This window comes from Candoia aspera, chromosome 1 (genome assembly GCF_035149785.1).
Source record: "Candoia aspera isolate rCanAsp1 chromosome 1, rCanAsp1.hap2, whole genome shotgun sequence".
NCBI classification, from domain to species: Eukaryota; Metazoa; Chordata; class Lepidosauria; order Squamata; family Boidae; genus Candoia; species Candoia aspera.
The window spans coordinates 320,618,075-320,632,385 of record NC_086153.1 but is presented as its reverse complement, the minus strand read 5'-3'; the positions used below and the strand labels follow the sequence as shown (position 1 = coordinate 320,632,385).

The 14,311-nt window shown below is 37.9% G+C and overlaps 2 protein-coding genes across 4 annotated transcripts in view; one reads left to right on the top strand and one right to left on the bottom strand.

Moving 5' to 3' along the window:
* JKAMP (JNK1/MAPK8 associated membrane protein) overlaps positions 1–14,311 on the top strand; it is a 288,079-nt gene that overhangs the window by 74,496 nt on the left and 199,272 nt on the right. The gene's annotated exons all lie outside the window — the stretch shown is intronic.
* Positions 1,700–14,311, bottom strand: part of RTN1 (reticulon 1) — a 124,132-nt gene continuing 111,520 nt past the window's right edge. For all 3 annotated transcript variants that reach the window (XM_063290462.1, XM_063290463.1, XM_063290465.1), the window contains 6 exons: positions 10,746–10,953; positions 9,177–9,315; positions 7,594–7,663; positions 5,639–5,685; positions 4,047–4,105; positions 1,700–2,921 (listed from right to left, as the gene is read on the bottom strand). In XM_063290462.1, coding sequence (XP_063146532.1) covers positions 2,879–2,921; positions 4,047–4,105; positions 5,639–5,685; positions 7,594–7,663; positions 9,177–9,315; positions 10,746–10,953 — 566 coding nt within the window. In that variant the 3' untranslated portion in view covers positions 1,700–2,878. The remainder of the gene's footprint in view (positions 2,922–4,046; positions 4,106–5,638; positions 5,686–7,593; positions 7,664–9,176; positions 9,316–10,745; positions 10,954–14,311) is intronic.

The following is a 14,311-nucleotide window of genomic DNA, read 5'->3' as shown; positions in this document are numbered from 1 at the left end:
CAAAATATTCCTCCGGGTTTAACAAATCTAGTATCATCTCCTTCACGTACCCTGTGGCTATTCTATTATGCGGAAGGATCATAAAATCCAGGAATCTGCTGCATTAGACAAGGCTTTCCAGAAGCAAGGTTTTGTTTTTTTTAAGATTTAAGACAAAGAATACTCTTTCTCTGACTGTGCCAGCTTAGTTTCAAAAATTACACTCCAGAAGTCAAATGCTAGATTTAATATCATCCTTCTTCTGTTTCTACTCCATGGCTGCATTTCCTGACTCGTTTTGTTTTCAGTTTCATACCTGATTGCAAGTGCAAAATAGGCACAAGACATAAACACCACAATGAACCCCCTTTTTACTACTTAAACTAAACTACTTGGAAAAATAATAAAAACTATTTTGCAGGGCTCATCTTTGAACAAAAATATACTTGTACTGATTGCAATTGTATTTTCATATTTTTCATAAATTTTAACCAACACTGTTGTGAAGACCCTTGTGTGTTATCTACAGCACAGAACATAAGCATAGGCTGCAAGTTAAACTATGTGACATTACACAGCTGAAGGAATTTGGGGAAATACTTATTCATTGGATTTATATCCTCCTTTTGCCTCCAAAATGTGTTCAAGGGATGAAGCAAACTCACCCAGAGTGCTCCTGTCTCATCTAGATTAAGCATAAATGCATTTTTTTTCATGTAGTACAGTACTAATATCAAACAGTTTTCATACTTGGACAATTTCCTAGATTACAACCTTAGAGGATTTTACCCATTAGTGGAAAGATATTCTCTAGATCCCTAGCTTATTCACAGAAAATATGAGGAATAGCCTTAATATATCTATTTCTCAAGGTCAGCAGTATCTGTCTTTATAGTCCTATTCATTCAACTACTTCTGTTTTGTATGTATAAGATTCCAAGTTTAATCCCCAGTTTCTTCAGGTAACATGGGGAAAAAGTGAGTCTGAAACTTACTTCTGGTCAGTGTAGACAATTCTGAGTTAGATGCACTCATGGTCTGGCTTGTAAGGCAATTTCCCATGGTCCTATTCTACAAGGCTCCTATTCTATCCTATTCTTGATAAAACATGCACAATAGTCAAATTTATGAAAAAGACATATTTCCAAAAAAATTTTAATGCATTCTTGAGACTGCAGTTCTATGTTTCCCTCATAGTATATAACACTGAGCCACAAAACACCAATGTGATAAAAATGGGCATGCCTGTGCTTCTGTGAATCATATTTGAGATAGCAATTTCCAGGTCAAACTTATGAACTGGCTGCCCTGGCAGCTGGAAGCAATAAAACTGGATTTCTGAATGATATTATCTAGTCCCAGTGCTGCTTAGAAAATGTTACCTGTTAAAGGCAGATTCCTCAGCAGAATCTGAGAGCTATTGACAATATTGTGATAGGCAGAAGGCAGTACAGTATATAAATTCACTGCATTTACGGTGATGATGACTGTGAGCAAAATGGCAAAAAGACCCTCCTTTTAACATTTAGTAACATTTATTTCTGCATTCAGTATCAAGTACATAAGTGCAAATATTTAAGAATCCATAATTAAATCCTACAGAGAACGTCATACAAATTTGTGATACATATTACAAGCTGGAGGTCTTAATTTCCCGTACATGTAATCAGACCACTGATCCCGTAAGAGCAAAAAACCAAAAAGAAAACAAACCAAAAAGTACTGGGTGTGTAGGTTTTATTTTTGATTTTTTTTTTAAAGAGAGTTATACAAAATGAATTATGCCATTTAAGTACTGATTGCTCCTTGGCTTGTTTTTTAATTCGACGTGCCAAAAGAGAAACAGTGACACTTGAAGACATCAGTCTATGATTCTAAAGAGTCAAGATAAAGCCAACCAGCAGACCCAGTGGACGTAGAAGCAAAACTGCATCAGCGCACTAAGCAGGAAAGCCCTAGCCACATGTAACATTCAGAATTATTTAAGCGGTGCCGATAGAAGAAGAAATAATAGGAGAAGCACTAGATAATAAAAAATAGAAAGTTCAGTAGTAACTTTAGGTTCTCACCATCATGCACTTAAGAAGCAACACAAGAACCACACCTAGAACACTTTTCTCTTTACTATACTTTAGTGCCTGACACACATGATTGCAAATAGTCTAAGATAGTACAGAAACAGCAGGAGAAGTGGGGGGTGGGGAGGAGGAAAGCTGCTTCATTATTTCACATCTCTGATATCATGGTGTTTGAAAGAAAGAGGAGTGAAGACAAATATAATACATTCAGAGCAATGGTGTCATTCCAGCAGCACCCTCACTACATTCAATCCAAACACACTTTTTTCCCCCCCAGGATGGAACTGGAAAAGAAAAAATAGTTCTGCAAATTTGAAGCAGAAGCTGGCTGTGCACAGTGCTGATTGGCTGCTTTCTCATGATGTCACCAAAATGTTCTCTTCCCAATCCCTAAAATAACTTTGCACTTTAAAAGAAGTAGTATGTTGTGTGGATATATATGAATGAATGAATGAATGAACGAACAAAAATTCATGAAAATTTATGCAGTGCTCTCAATTTTTTTTGGAAAGTGGGCAGCCAGCCTGAATAATAAGGCAGAAGGGAATAAAGAGCAAGGCTGGTAGCTGAGCCCATTTTCATGGCATTTATGCCTGTCATTTTGGTTGTGAACTTAATAGGAAGTCAGGCTCAGCCTAGGATTGAGGGGCATGCTGCAACATTGTGAGTTTTTCCATTTTACATCTGCCTTCACCCAGAGAGAGAGAGAGCAAGAAAAAAGAGAGATGAATAATAAATTATAAGTAAAAAGAACAGAGCTGTTTTCATCCCAGACTCCCTTATCATTCACTCCTGTAGTTGATAGATTCTTGCTGCTACTTTTACTCAGCCTTCCTCTTAGCGCCTGGGATTTTTGCTTGGATTCTGGAGGTTAAAAATAGGATTACAAAAAATGAAGAATTAGACATTCAATACATATGTTTCACCACATAATTAATTTTCTCTGCTTGAAACTGATCCTCAGAATTCCTTTTACTCAAAAGCATTCATTATTGAGCTATAGGTACTCCTTGACATACGACCACAATTGGGACTGGAATTTCCATCACTAAGTGATGCCATCATAAAGCACAACATCACATGACTGCATCACTTAGTGGCGGCAATCCTGGCAGTCCCGGTTGCCATCGTAACTCCAAGATGCATGGGTTGTTAAGTGGGAAGAGGCGGAAGTCCCAGGTAAGGAGCATGGGGGGGCTGGGGAGGCCAGGGAGGGCCAGTGCAGGCCATGCATGAGTCGGGGAGAGGGGTGCTGTGCTGCGGTGTGAGCTCAGAAAGGCTGGGGAAAGAATACGCTGCGGCTCAGGGGCTTCTTGGTGTGCCGCCACTCTGGGGCTGCAAGTACATCAAAAGATGAAACTTAAAGGAGTAGTTCCTTTCCAGGGGAGAAAGAAACATTTTGCTCTAGATGTCTAAGGTATTTTTAAGGAGATGTTATCCTAACAGTTGCAAGAGGGTGAATCACAAAAGATTGGCCATTTGGGAGATTTGGGGCATTGAAAATAATGGAATGGTCTGAAGCAATGCAGGCTGACTTGATCACCCATAGGGCCATAGTTATCACTCCTTCAATAGCCATCCTAATGTAGTATTGACAATATGTCCTAAATCAGGGCAGAAGTCTTAAATTAGGACAGAATACACTTTAAATTGCAAAAAGTACTACACACTATACTCAAACTGCCAATTAGAGGCAGATGCAAAGCTGATTATAAATTAATGTACATATACCTTTGAGCAACAGCTAGCCTCAGCTGAGGTACTGAAGAATTCACAGTCCCAAGCTTTCTTTATATTAGCTGTCTGCTGGGGACAGGGTAACTCTCTTGTTGCTACAGCAAAGCTGATAGTACAGTAGTTGCTGCCCTAAGTAACTGTAGAACACCAAATTATGTGTCCCTAATACAAATCACATAGAAATCTACCAAGCAGTTTTCTGCTCATCCAAATAACTTGATCCCTAGGAAAACTTTGTGTTAGATTACTCACTTTGCCACAACAGTATTTATGTGGGTCCTCACAAGTCCCAAGTATTGGTCAATCTGTGCCTGAAAAAGAAAGGAGAAAGAAATCAACTGGGAATCAACTTGGTGTATGAATTTATATATTTTATAGAGGTGATTTTACCACGCTCTTAACACACATGTCTGCTATATTCCCTAAGACAGTTAAAATTTGCAGTAACCTTTATGAAAATATTGCTGCAGTCAACCAAAATGGGAAAAATGCACTCACACTACCAAGAATAAATTGTTTTCTCGTTCTATGGATTATATTATTAAAAATTAATAAATAAAGGGCCATTGCAATCATGCAGCAGGGGTAAACCCAAACCAGGTAGCAGGTAATAAACAAAAGCAAGAAATTGGTGTCTGAAGCTGCAATCTTGTGATCAATTACCTGGAAGAAAACTGATTAAATTCAAAAATTGATATCAAAAAGGGCAACATACATAATCTATTGGGAGAAGATTTCAACCTTACAAATAGTCTTATTATTGATTATATGGTAGCTATTGCTGAATGAAGGAACTTCAAAGAGAGATCCAGTATGAAACTAATGATGTATGAATTATCTGGAAGTTCAGGTTTGTCATATATGGACCAAATTGAGCTAGCAAACTTTTACCCCATTACCCATCCATATGCCAGGATGCTTGTGCTATTGAATCACCACTTTGTGAATGACCATTGAGATTGTTTTACATACATTAAAGTGTTAATTATCATAGTTTGTATTTTCACATTTAATTTCTCTCTTATTTCAAGGACATAAGATTTTTTCCAACAATGATGTGTGTATATAGAAACACACATGCAAATACATACCAACAACTTAAGATATCATTTAGTATATTTGAAGTGGACCTTAGTTCACAAAAGTTGATACAAAACAAACAAACCTGGAAACATTTGAGATGACACAAAACTCTATTTTTGCTACAGCAGATAAACATGACCATTCCTGGAATCAGCAGCATCTACCAGGTGTGTATATGTGTCAAAAAAAGCCAAGATGGCAATCTTAGCAATGCAATCAAAGCCCTGCCCCTTTTGTATGTACATCAATGTCTCATACATGTACAAATGGTCAGGGGTTTTATTGCCCTGCCTCAACCACCATCTTGAGTTTTTTCTCATATTTTATACTTTTCACCTTGTAATCTCAAATAGATTTTACAACTGTTCAAAACACACAGGAACTTGAATAATCTTTGCATGTACAAAGATATCAGTGGGACAAATATGCATATTACAAACTGAAAAGGCAATATCAACTCTGAAAAGACTAATAGCCATCATTACTGCCATGGAGATGGGTTGAAAGGCTTTCAAGATCCTGCTACTTCTCAAATGTTAACAGACCCATTATTCTTGGACCTATTCACCTGCTAGAGAACTATGGCTTGTTAATGTCTTCCTAACCACCCAGAGTCACTGGGAGTCAGGCGGCATATACATTTAATAAATAATAATAATAATTATTATTATTATCCTTGTTCCTAGCTCCTTATCCATCCATCTATATAGATAAGTATTACTGATCAAAATGAAATCCATAAATTAAACTCTCTTACATACCTGATACTTGTCATATACCACAGGTAGAGTAAACATTGAGACCACAGCTAGACAGAAGGAGAAAAAAAAGTCATAACCACATTTGCATGCATACACTTGTGCTCCCCAGTCAAAGGCACAACATAGTTATATAATAACATTACCGTCCCATGCATGTGATTTGAATGTTTGCAAGACACAGAGAGGGGAAGGAAAGACCTGGTACTGTTAGAATCTGATGTTTAACTATATTAATTAATGAACCATGAATCAGTGTATTAATGCCACTATATTTTCACCAATGCCAATCAGTGTATAATGCCATGGTATAATGATAATGTGCAGCTTTACGACATGTATTTGTGTAAATAGACTTAGCTGGAAAATGTAGTATGTGAGATTTGCTCAGAGCGAGCCAAAAGGCCAAAAGGTTTGTTCTGAAAGATTTCAGTGTATGTAGCCCATGGAGAAATGGGTCACAAAACAACAGATGGCTCCCAGTTGGTCTGTATGAAGTGATGGAATACCAGGAGGTGTGAGAAAATTCCCAGGATGGAACTGCCCAAGCTTTGATGGACTGGCCAACTCTTATTGGAAGGTATAAAAATGTACAGGTACTGAAGTTGTTTGAAGCTATCACAAAGAATGAGGTACTATGAACGGTAGTGGATGTCCCACTTAATTCTTCTGGGACTGAAATTAGCCTCACTATCTAGCTGGATGGGGGATAACTTAATTCAGAGAATACATGAATGAATGGAGCTTTTCACTGAGGAAGTAAACAATGAAAGCTGCAAGACTCCATTTATTTCTAGGTGTTTTAAACCTCTAGATAAAAAAGAACAACATACAGCACAAGAGGTGACATAACACTTTCTTAGAGCCTTTAGTGTGACAGTGTGAACCAAGAGACCATGATGTGGACATATCTCAGATTTTATATGAAGTTACATTTCAGTTTGATGCCTTGGTTGTTTTTTTACAATCATTTCCAAGGTAGTAATGTTAGTTCTGAGTACACAACCATAATCTTTTTCCCTGATCCTTTTAACTGGAGTTTCCAAGGAAAAGACCTAGAACCTTCTGTAAGAGAAACTAAGTCCTGTGATGGAATGTCTAACAAACCCTGGAAAAGAAGAGGAGAAAGGACCATCACAAAAGGGATACTCAGTTCTGGGGAGGGGAGAAGCATGAGAAAAAGAACAACTCCACCTTAATTTTGCTACATATAAACTGATCTGGAGAATTGTTCTGACAGGCTTTCAAGATTCTACTACCCTATATTTAGCAATAAAGATATTTCTAGAAATCCAAGTGGTTATTGTTTCCTGAATTCACAGGGCTTGACAGGTCCCTTCCTTGATACATTCTTGTAAAAAACTGTAGATTACGCTCATTAACATCGACATCCTAAATTGTAATTAATATTGGCATAAAGCCTCTTTCTTTTTTGTATGAACAGTGTAAGTTATCAAAACATTACAGTATTAATAATCTTCAATCAATACTGTACATCGCTATCGAAACAATATAATGTATTAAGATGTACAACATAAAAAAATTGTACAGAACAAGTACAGAGGATGTGGTAACACAATAATTACTTTCCTAAGGGAAAACTGAGAAGTTAAGATGAGGGGAGTTGGAAAAAAACAAGACTGGAAATATAATGTGAGAATCAAACCTGAGTCCCCTGAATTAAAACTTCTATCGTCATTATGGGCATATCAGCCAACGAAAATATTTATTTATTTTATTTATTTTTCAAATTTCTATCACCACCCATCTCTCCCAAAAAGGGGACTCTGGGCGGAAAATAGATTTGAAAGTACCAGAAGTCTTAGATAACAAACATGTACTTTCTTAAGAAATTACTGAGAAAAACAATTGACACAGAGAGGAACATATGAAGCTGTTGAATCTATTTTGGCCACAAAGTTATTGAGATACAAATTAAAAGAAATGATTAATTTTACCCATTATCAGGAGAGTTAGGCCATTGAAGAGAGCTCCAACGTAAGTCAACAGCCACATTAGTACTGCAAACTAAATTGAAAATAATACAATCATTACATATCCCAGAACTACACCAGACTACCAACATAATAATAAGTGATATTAGAAAGCTTAGCTGTAATGCTCCAGTTTGCTCATTATTATTTCATTAAATATATTGTAACTAAATATATTTTTCTGATTTTTCTTTCATTTCTGAGATGTGCATTCTGATATAACCAAAGCTTTGTGGTCTGTAGTTAATAGGGTTCAAATCTAAATCTTGCCTTGAATTCTTAGAGGAAAGGTGGAGTAGATGAAGGAGGGAGGGAGGGAGGGAGGGAGGAAGGAATACATTTCATATCTTTCTGAATCCTAACAGCTGCACATTTCCCCCATATTTTTCTCTTCCATTGCAAGCAAAGGAGGAAATAAATCTACCACAGTTATCAAGTAAATTGGCATTTCTGTGGTATTTGTCAATGTAAAAATTACCTGTCCATGGCATGACCCTCTGAAACTTTCTAAGATCAAGACTCCCATCTCAGAAAGTGTCAGTTTTGGAAGCTAAATGCAAGGAGGTGTGGGGGGGGGGAATACCTTACCTTGAGCATGGTATCGGAGAAATAATATGGCCATTTGTACATATTTCAGTGACCCTGGGACTGCATTCTAAAACAGCATATTTTAAATTCCTGCCTGCTTTTAAATAATGTTGATCCAATTTCTAAATTTGATTAATTTGATACTCTACTTCTATGCCCTGAAATTCTAAACTTCCATTTAAAAAACCCCAAAACTGTACTCCTTTTAATTTAGAACTAGTGTGCTGTAGCCAGTATGGACTAGGACTGGGGAGAAGTAAATCCACCCTCAGCCATGGAAAGCCACAAGGCAGTTGTGGAGATAAAATGAAAAAAAAAAAAAAGATTCCCCTGTAAGCTGCCTTGAGCTCCTGAAGGAAAAGTGGGGTCCTGCTCCTTCATGTTCATTTTATTTATGCATAAATAAAATGAACATGAATGACCACTGCTATGAGCTCTGAGCTCTCAAAACCTAGAGAGTATTGAGCAGGATTTTCAGTGTTTGGAAAAGGGAGCTTCGGGGCCCTTTTTTACCTCAAACTCAGTAGAAGCAGACTGAGTTGGCAAAATAAACATACAGTATATGCTAAGTGACAGAGATTATAGAATTGAGTTTCTTTAAGCACATTATGGCACATTCTGGGAGCCAACAAGAAACAATGCAGGATGAAACAGCTTCAGTTCAAGCTGATTGCAATAACAAGAACTTGGTACAATTACAAACTAATCTGATCTTTTTTAAACATCAGTGTGATCACCATGATACCACATGACACTGAATTCTACTTGTTAATTATATGTCGATTTTTTTTAAAGAGGAAAATATTTTATGTACTTTCTCAGTGCCAGTCACTGTGTTATCCTTTGAAAACCTTAAAGGAGTCGATAATGAGAACTCAGGGAATGTAGCACTTCCATCATTAACCTGACCCAGTTTTCCCTTCTCTGAATCCCCTTTCTTTTTTTTGTTGGTCACATACCTTTAAGGAATCTACCAGATCCTGGACCAGAAAAAGCCTCCTAAGCTCTTTGACTGTGCTGTTCATGTAGGACTGGAGGCAATCTGTGTATTTCTGAATCTGTTCCTGGGAGAGAGACATTTCCATTTCCAAGTAGTTTCTGTTGAAAAAAGCATAACTTGGATTGCACCTGCTAGATTCTTCTCTCTTTTCTGTATATCTTTAGGCTGCATACTAAAGCATGCAAACTATAGGGACACACAACCTTTTGGATTATATTTCATTTATTTATTTAAAAGCCTTTCTCTCTTATTTTATACCATGTATTATGTTTAGGGAAGATCGCTTTCAACTGGACAAAAAGTAAAGATAAAAAAATGGTTAATTTCAGGGGCAAAAGCAATAGAAATGGATCCAGAAAAGCCTGGGTAAATAAAAGAATTACCAGCCATTCACATGACTGGCATCTGGTTCCTTATCCATACCGCCAGCGAATATTACATATGTGACTGTTGTCCATTTGAAGTTGAGTAACGCTTGCAAATGGAAGGATTTTAGGGTTTCTCATCAAAAGACATTGTGCAGCTTTTCCTCCTTAACAATTTCTGTTTTGATGAAAAGTGAACAGACGGAATAAGTCATAGGAAAAGGAAAACAATTATGAGTACACAACACTCTGTTTTGAACTCTCTGTAAAAGTCTATAAATGAGGCAGGACAAGCACACCGTCTGGAGCCTCTTTCCCTTTTGACTTGACTGATCCCACTCAACCATGCCCAACAATTTGCCACTTAAACCTCTTATGGATATTTAGCCCAAAAGTTAATGTGAAATATATGAATGAAGGTTTATATTTGGAGAAAACAGATGGTTTTCTAGATGCTAAAATAACATTTCCCTGGCTGACATTTAAATGGACATCCAGAAGAACATCAAAGAGGCCTACTAGATTAGGCCATACCAAGCATCCTGTATCACAGCAGCCAATCAGATGCATTCAGAAAACTTCTAAATGTTCCAAAGGTACCCTGTAAATACCTGATGCATTTATTTGGCCCCAGACCTTCAGGTTTTGGTCTTTGCTTCAGCCTGACAGTCTTGAGTTGTCTCTATTCTCCACACTTTTGTCCAGCAGCCTATTATCATAGTGTTTTCAAATGCCAGAGCCTGTTTAGTGTCTTCCTATTAATTCTCACAATATACTGTATATACTATTTCTATTCTCTCAGTGTCTGACATATTCCCCCATGCCTCGTCTGAATCCTGTCTCGATAATTTCTAACTAATGGTTGAAACAACTGCTTCTCATCCCAAAGGATGGTTCAGGGAAAGAAGAAAGAGATATTTTAAAAAGAAGGTTCAGAGTGGAAATAAGGTCCACACTGAAGGCCTGGTCAGCTGCTTGTATTGTTCAGTTGCCCTCAGGCATGTATAAACAATGGTATTTAATTTCCAGGCATCTGGAAATAGCAAGTGAGGAGAGAAATGGGTAGTGATCAAAGTGGGAATTTATTTCCCACGTTGTTTCTTTAGAAATATTTTTAATTTCTTACAAATTGTTGCACTTAGAAATAACCAGAGAGCACTCACCTGAATGGGTGTCCTTCATCAGTTTTTTGCACAGCCTGTAGAACTGACTTGTAGATTCTGAAGCTGATGGTGGCTGAGAGAGCTGCTAATGCCAGGTAAGCAATTACACTGACAACACTGAACTGGGTTAGGGAGAACAATAACAGCAGGATGCTTCCAAACATGATGCCAGTCTGCTTGATGTCACGCCAGTATAACAGGTCAATAGCTGGGGGATGAAACATAAAAAATTAAATTCTCCAATGGTATCTGCAGTGATTGCCATCACAAATTCAAGAATATTGAACACTTTGGCAAAGTTGCAGCTGGATTAAATGATTATAAGAGTACAAAGAGTGCCCAGGAGTCCAATCCTATGCAGAGTTTAGAGTGCCTACATCCACTGAAATTAATTAGTGTTATTTTAATTAAGATTTTAAGACTTTTTTCTTGAATTCAGTATGCTTAGATATATATAGTTCTGCTATGATTTAGTGCTTGATCGTATGGAAGAAGTGTAACTTATGCTTGCTTGGGATATGTATCCCCATACATATTTGCAAACTATTTCTGCACGTTCAAAGAATAATCATTCAAGAACACAAGGACCTAGAGGGATTTAGCTCAAATATGCTATTTGCTTGCTTCGTTCTAGAAATTAGCACATTTTCCAAAAACAACGAAGAACAATGTGAGTAACCTTAGATTGTTTAATCAAGGCAGAGAACATCCAGAGAAAATACTAAGGAAGCAATGAAGATAAGACTGGGGCTTTCCTGGAAATACAGTAGTTTTATTGAAGATGCAGATTTAACCATTAACTTCAGAACACAGTTTCAGGGAAGTTTATACATGAGACTGCTTCCATCTGAAAAGTTCGAATTAGCATGAAACTGTCAAACTTGTGGAAGATGGAGAATGCATTCTCTACATGAATAAAGGTGGAGGACCTAGCGCACTAACAACAACAACAACAACAACAACACCGAGAGATGTTCCTCAACTTAACTGGGCAGAGCACACTGAAAGTGGGACTATTGAATCAAAAAAACTGTCAAAGCTTGGGTCCCCAATACAGTATCTGTGGACACTAGTGCCCATGGATACCTCCTTAATTCCTGCCCCCACCTCCCCATTATTTGTTTTTGTGTTTTGTGATTGGCCACTTTATTAAGGAGACACTGTGCTCTCAAAAGTCCTATGCTAACCAGTTAATGAAGTTGGGGGTTTCAGGATTTCATATTAGATTACACTATAGTTGTCATAACAAGATTAGTTTGTGAAATCCCTTGGAATTCAAGAATTTAGAGGTGGGGAAAAAAGCAGGCATAATTTTATAAAACTTGTACAAATACTACTAAACTACACTAGTCACCTGTTCATAATTTGCACCAGTATAGTAAGATGTATTTCTAGGTGCGAAGATTACTGCAGATGCTGACTGCAGTCAGGAAATCAGAAGACGCTTAATCCTTGGGAGAAGAGCAATGACCAATCTCGATAAAATAGTTAAGAGCAGAGACATCACACTGACAACAAAGGTCCGCATAGTTAAAGCAATGGTGTTCCCTGTAGTAACATATGGCTGCGAGAGCTGGACCATAAGGAAGGCTGAGAGAAGGAAGATAGATGCTTTGGAACTGTGGTGTTGGAGGAAAATTCTGAGTGCCTTGGACTGCAAGAAGATCAAATCAGTCCATCCTCCAGGAAATAAAGCCAGACTGCTCACTTGAGGGAATGATATTAAAGGCCAAACTGAAATACTTTGGCCACATAATGAGAAGACAGGACACCCTGGAGAAGATGCTGATGCTCGGGAGAGTGGAGGGCAAAAGGAAGAGGGGCCGACCAAGGGCAAGGTGGATGGATGATATTCTAGAGGTGACGGACTTGTCCCTGGGGGAGCTGGGGGTGTTGATGACTGACAGGAAGTTCTGACGTGGGCTGGTCCATGAAGTCACGAAGAGTCGGAAGCGACTAAACGAATAAACAACAACAAAAATAGTAAAATGTACTAGATTTCTATTTAAATCATAGCCATTATTTATTGATACTCATTTTATGCAAACTATTATCTTGTCTTGGTGATACACATCCTTCTTTAGGCAACTCTGTTAACTTAGGAAACCTGATGAACTGACTGCATTTTTGTCTACCTGTCCCAATTCAACTAAGAATTACACATGACAGTGAATTAAGCTTACAGAAGTGGGTCAGGATGATTGACTGTGATTAAAAGCTATTTGGATTACAAAAAATGTGCCCAAAGGGAATATATCAATTCTGCTCACCCTGACTTTTATCCTCCCACCCATTTTTGAGCCTAAGATAACTATGGGTGCCTATTTTAATCAGCTTGAGCCATAGAGTCAACTGGTTATATCTAACCATACTTTGGGATGTGCATGAAATCAGCCACTTTGTGGATCACAAATGCAAGTTTATTTCTCTCTCTCTCTCCCTCTCTATTAAAGTAGGGCCTTCAAAGCAGCTCATGACCATTATCAAACAGTAATGACAACAAAACAGAATACCATGATTAACAACAGTAGCAAGAATAGAGAAGCTTCCTATCAAAAGGCACATCTAAGTGATCACCCTTCTCCACCTGCATCTAAGCATGGTGCAAACATGTCCTATCATCAACCATTTTCTGCCATGTCCCAGTAAGGTTGCCTTCACCATGTCCATAGCCCACAAGTGAGACACGTTTAAGCTATTCATACTGCACCGATACATAAGGATTTTCCCCTCTTATTGAGGTAACATCCAAGGATAGCTTTATGTTGTATAAAATCTGTTAGACTTTCTTACCCATTAACTTGTAGAGAAGTCAGGTGATAAGCAGTGAGATGAAATAGGCAACAGAGGCAGGCTAAGAATGGGCAGTGGGGGTATGACAGTAGTAGAGTTTTCTGCCTACTCAAGAATGGTATGTTTTTAGCTAGTGCCTAAAGGCATAAAAAGAAGAAAGGAGCGTGTCACTGAGAATGCCTTGTCCAGTATACCAAGTGATCGTGCCAAAGGTTACACCAAAACACAGAGACCTGCTTCCTCTGAACACCAAAGCATATGGGGTTGTGTGCATTTATTTACTTCCTTACCAAAGCATAAGGAATTGTGTGTAATTTATTTACTTATTTACTATATTTTTATACTTCCATATGACCAGATTTGAGGCAGTGTACAAAAACATAAAAATAACTCATACAATAAAATAAACTGGTGTCTAAAATAAAGTAATCCTTCCAATAACATAGGAAGACATGAAAGAAGAAAGAATGGCAGCCAATCACCATTATACTCCAAAACCCACCTGAATAAATTGTTTTCACAGCTGTGCAAAATGTCAGAAATGAGGGGGCCAGGTACACCTTTAGGGCAAGATATTCCAAACTGCTGACGCGACCACAGAGAAAGCCTGCCTTCTGATCTATATCCCCCTCACCTTCTGAGGTGGCAAGAACTTGAGTAAGTCCACTCTAGAAGATCTGACATAATGGGCAGAATCATTTTGGAGAAGGTAGTCCCTGATACAAAATTTGAAAGCAAGGAAATGATCCAGAACATGTATGGAGCTTAATGAG